This window comes from Galeopterus variegatus, unplaced genomic scaffold (assembly GCF_000696425.1).
Source record: "Galeopterus variegatus unplaced genomic scaffold, G_variegatus-3.0.2 Scaffold4949, whole genome shotgun sequence".
In the NCBI taxonomy this organism is placed as follows: Eukaryota; Metazoa; Chordata; class Mammalia; order Dermoptera; family Cynocephalidae; genus Galeopterus; species Galeopterus variegatus.
Window position 1 is genome coordinate 67,053 of NW_007731060.1, and position 5,235 is coordinate 72,287.

General features: G+C 33.6%; 1 protein-coding gene across 2 annotated transcripts in view; it reads right to left on the reverse strand.

The window, feature by feature from the left end:
• The window catches only part of BRWD3 (bromodomain and WD repeat domain containing 3), a 122,232-nt gene that overhangs the window by 37,172 nt on the left and 79,825 nt on the right, over positions 1-5,235 (reverse strand). For both annotated transcript variants that reach the window (XM_008588668.1, XM_008588667.1), the window contains exons 18-19: positions 3,874-4,041; positions 1,508-1,688 (exon numbers count right to left, since the gene is read on the reverse strand). In XM_008588668.1, the coding sequence (XP_008586890.1) occupies positions 1,508-1,688; positions 3,874-4,041 (349 nt within the window). The remainder of the gene's footprint in view (positions 1-1,507; positions 1,689-3,873; positions 4,042-5,235) is intronic.

Genomic DNA, 5,235 nt, shown 5'->3' on the forward strand with positions numbered 1-5,235 from the left:
GTGGGTGAATTAATTTGTTTATTTTTTAGCTCCCACCAATGAGTGAGAACATGTGGTATTTCTTTTTCTCTGCCTGACTCGTTTCACTCAATATTATTCTCTCAAGGTCCATCCATGTTGTTGCAAATGGCAGTATTTCATTCGTTTTTATTTATTTATTTATTTATTTATTTTTTTGTTAAATTTTTATTTTGTCAATATACAATGTATATGATTATTATGGCCCATCACTGACACCTCCCTCCCTCCTCCCTCTCTCCCCTCCCCCCCAAGAATGTCCTTTCCATTTGCTTGTTGTAACAACTTCAAAAAAGTATGGTTGTTATATCTTCTTCCCCCCCAACCCCCGGTTTTTTTGTGTGTGTGTATGTGGGTGAATTAATTTGTTTATTTTTTAGCTCCCACCAATGAGTGAGAACATGTGGTATTTCTTTTTCTCTGCCTGACTCGTTTCACTCAATATTATTCTCTCAAGGTCCATCCATGTTGTTGCAAATGGCAGTATTTCATTCGTTTTTATAGCTGAGTAGTATTCCATTGTGTAGATACACCACATTTTCCGTATCCACTCATCCGATGATGGGAATTATTTCAAATTGCTCTACTGCCAGAGGTTAGCATTCAGTTCATAACTTAGCTATGTCTCTCTTTTTTTCTTATTACTGCTGCCTTCTTATAGTAGAAAGCAGAAGAAAAAACAGGTGAAACCAAATTAATTTTGCTATTTTGTTGGCTGACCTGGTAAACAGCTTGGTTAGGGAGATATGTGATTAAAATTAATTTTATGTGTTCTCTGTCAATGTCCATTCTCTTTTCTAAATTTATTTCCAGTTGCTGTGGATTATCTGAAGTTGAAATAGCAAATGTCAGGGCTTACAAATGAGAATAGAGATTCTAAACTTGTCTGTTTTTGGCATCTGGCCAGTACAGGGATCCAAACTCTTGACCTTGGTGTTATCAGCACCATGCTCTCCCAAGTGAACTAAACTGGTCAGCCTGGGTATTCTAAGTTTGAATTCATCCTAATGAAATACTTTCATTTAATGAAACCTACTTAAATGACACTTCTAAACATACTCTAAGCACTAGGGTCTAGTGCATATCTACATTACATTCCCAAACTGCTCTCATATTCAGCTGATGGCCTTCTCCTTGGAACCAATGCTGAATTTAGGGTCCATATATCACTCACATACTTAATCGCATATAACCTTATATGAGTTCTTACTTAAAAATATTTGTCTTCTTAACTCCTAAACTAGACTATAAACTCAAAGAACAGAGATCATGTTTTCCATTTTCAGTACTCCCCAAAGCATTTAAGCACAAAACTGAGCAAACTGAACATAATCATTAAACATTTGTTATGAAGTAAACTAATTAGAGTAACATGGAAAAAACTTATGCATGACTCAACCCCATTTACTAGGCTAACATAGTACAGCTTAATTTACTTACTAAAAATAAAGCTTTAGATTTTCTTATGAATGTTACCTTATTGACTCACCTAATAACCCCATTATTTAGTTCACTGACTACCACTCTTCTGCTCCATGCCATGAGATCTCGTTCAGTGGCCATCTGGCTCCTAGGAGCATTGTTATGCATTTGCCGGACACCTTCAATTTGACCACTACGTCGGAGCCCAATATTTGGGGAAGATACGTCCATATTTGGACTTCTCAGAGCTAAAACAAAAACAAAGAAAAGTACTACTTTCTCAACAAAGGCACCAAAGTTTTCCAGATCAGAGTTCTAAACGGAATAGGAAATTCAAACATAGTACTGCTGAAAGTATTGCTGTCCCTTTGTTCTACATTTTCTGTATCCCCTTTATATTTTTTATAGTGTTAGGAATAAAGCAGGCACTCAATAAATGTTTACAATTTATATAGTTCTTTTAATTTTTTCAAAGCACTTTCACATCTTACATATACTAAATGTTCACCAAACACAAAAATTGTATTCAACATGATTTGGAAGATTCACAAATGTTTATTAGTACCAGTTCAGGAAGCAGATTTCTTATCTAAAGTCTATCTTTGTTTATGCCACTAAAATGTTTCTGAATAAAGCTCCAGTAAAACTTTGAAAAATAGTAAGATAAAAAATGCAAACAAAAAAAATTTTTAACACCAAAATTTCATTTTCAAGGTTGATGAACAATAAAAAGAAGTAACAAAACTTTTCCTTTCCTTTTCAATACTCCAGAAAGGTTCCTGTTAATTTATTTTTATTATATTTGCAAATAAAACACAAATGGAAATGGAAACATTCAACTATTAAAATGAACACCAGAAAAAAATCAAAGCAAATGAACACTGCATATAGAAGTCAGTAGGGCCCCTTTGACTAATGGCATTTCAAATCTAAGGTAGAGTTGAAAGTTGATTTCATTAATGGATATCTATATCAGGGCTCTAAGAAAGTTTCATGTCTTAGGAACAAAGGGTCTGGATATATATATATACAGGATTATCAGCCCACTTCTCATCATCTCATTCCAGGTTCAAGAAAGCTTATATGAGTTAGATGCTCCAAGTGACCTAAATGAAGGACCATTTTAATTTTAATTTTATAGGATACTGAAAAAAATCAGAAAATGAGTAAAATATCTTAAGAATCACCAGAAATTTAAATCACCTTATTCATTTCTATGAAACCCAAAATGTCACATTACCCAAATAAATGACCCCAATTATGTAAACATAAGAAACGAATCTGCCAAAATTCCCAAAGGGCTGCATTTTAAAGTGGTCTTGATAAAAATAAAACTGACACAAACTAAGATTTATTTAAAACTCAGATGCACAGACACATTTCATGTAAAGCGAAGGAAGAGATACACAATAGATTAGGATTATTCATTTTAAGATAGCATACTTAATTATACAATAATTTCTACTGTATTAAGATCAAACTGCTGTGAAAGTCAATTCAGAAATTGTATCTGTATTCCCTAAGAAGAGGGCTTCTTGTCTTCCAGTGTATTTTTGTCAATTCAAGAGAGGAGGATGGTATGCTGCTTTCCAGCAGGAGGGAGGAAGGAGGGTCAATTTTTTGGTAGTAATTTCTAAACTTAAGTTGGCTTTAATTTTGAAAACTTTATAGGTTGGTTCCCCTACAGAAAGGCTGGACTTACTGCAGCACTTTACTTCTTAAAACAAAAGACTGCAAATAAATTACTAAGTTAGAAGAAAAGAGTATATTAAAATATACCATCTGTATTTCTTTTTTTTTTTTTTTTTTTTTTTTTTTTTTTCGCCTTCTCCTGTAAAAACAGAATGGTGGGGAAGAAACTGTCTTCTAAAAATATATAGTAAATAAGCCCTGGCTCCGGAATCTTCCCTAATCTTCCTTCTACTGATGCCCTCATAATTTGAGCATTACAAAGTTCAATGAGGTACCTGAGCATAGAAGAGGATTCTTGTCTAAATCCACTTGTATCTTTTTTTTTTTGTCTTTTGTCTTTTGTCTGTGTCCGGCAACGGATCGCAACCCTCAGTGTTGCCCCCGTACCGGACCGGGGACCGGCAACGGGATCGCAAGCCTCGGTGTTGCTCCCGCGCCTCGCTCAGCCAGTGAGCGGGAGCCGGTCTGTATGTGGGATCCGAACCCTCGGACGGGAGCGCCGCCGCGCTTCCCAAGCGGCGCACCGGGCCGGCCCTACCATCTGTATTTCTTAGGAGATGGCTAAGTCTTCTCAGCCTCAAATAATAATGATTATGGCACTTTGGTATATCTGATACCACAATTATGAATTAATAAAAATGTTTTTATTTATAAATGTAAAATATTTTTCACACATAATTACTTGGTACAAGTAAATTAAAGTATATTCATTATAGCTTTTATAAATATATAAATACTTACCACCATTAACAGAATATGATCTATTAACTGGAAAGTATGGAACATCTCCTTCATTAATTAGTCTCAGATCTTGTTCTCTCTGTAGCTCCCTGATTATTCCATCAAGAATGCTCTCATCTTGGTCATTGGTTTGCTGCCCAATTACCTGTTCTACCACTTCACCATCCCCTTAATGAGACCAAAGATATAAAGCCACAAAATTACTTATATTTTAGTATACCCTAAATACAATATAAATGATCTATAAATTCCTAAACAAATAATTAAAGAAAGGATTAAAATGAAAATAAAGTATATATCAAACAAAACACTTTAGAAAGAACTTTTAATTTTTTTAAATCTCAGCTTGTGTGTTTGATTTAACCAATGTTCCCCAATTAGACATATTATGAAGACTTTCTCATCTTAAAGAAAAATTATTAAAGTTAAATAACTCATTTTAAAATGAATTTTTTCCATGGTATATTCCAAGCTAAAAGTCAGGAGTACAGATGTAAGGTTTAAACAAATTCAACAACAAATACCTAAAATGTTTTGCATCTTTCTTTTGTGAAAATATCCTTTCTGAAAGAAGTCAAAATTATGGTCTTTCAAATACTGTTTTTTAAGAACACCTCAGTGTTTTGATAAGTAGAAAAATTATTTTTCTTTCTTAAATGCATCATAGCCCTGTTTTTCCACATACCATTTAATCTGACTAGAGGACAAGATGAAAAACAGGGCTACGATGCATTTAAGAGAGAAAAAGATTTAAAGTTTCCATTCAGAAGTAATCATTGAATTTGAGTGTATCATAAAAATTGATTTTCTATTAAATAGGAGATAAAACCAAAAACATCTGAATAAAAAAAATCTATAATTATCACATTTTATTTCCAAGTGATCAGATTTTACAAGAAATGTATAAGAAATAAAGTGCAACAAATTATAGATTTTTTTATTGAGATGTTTTCAGTTTTATCTCCCATTTAATATTCATAATTTTCCTCCCTGGTTAATAAATATGACATCATCAGGGTAATGTGTAATACCATTTCATCGCTCTACAAAGCTTCATGGGAGAGGACATAATAGGATGTGCAGCATTTCACTCTATAAAGGTCAATTTGAGCCTTAATTCCCTAATGAAGAAATAAAATTCCATTTGCAAATAAAAACTCACTACCTCATACCTGAAGAAAACCTGCAAGTATCAAACTAAGTTATGAAGGCATTCTATGTTGGGTGTGGGGTAAAGAAAGCAGTACAAATAGTGGAAATGTGCCAATCAAAAGAGACCAAGCTGCTTTGATAGAGAATAGCTTATTTCTTTTTTTTTTTTTTTTTTTTTTTTTTTCCGTGTCCGGCAACGGATCGCAACCC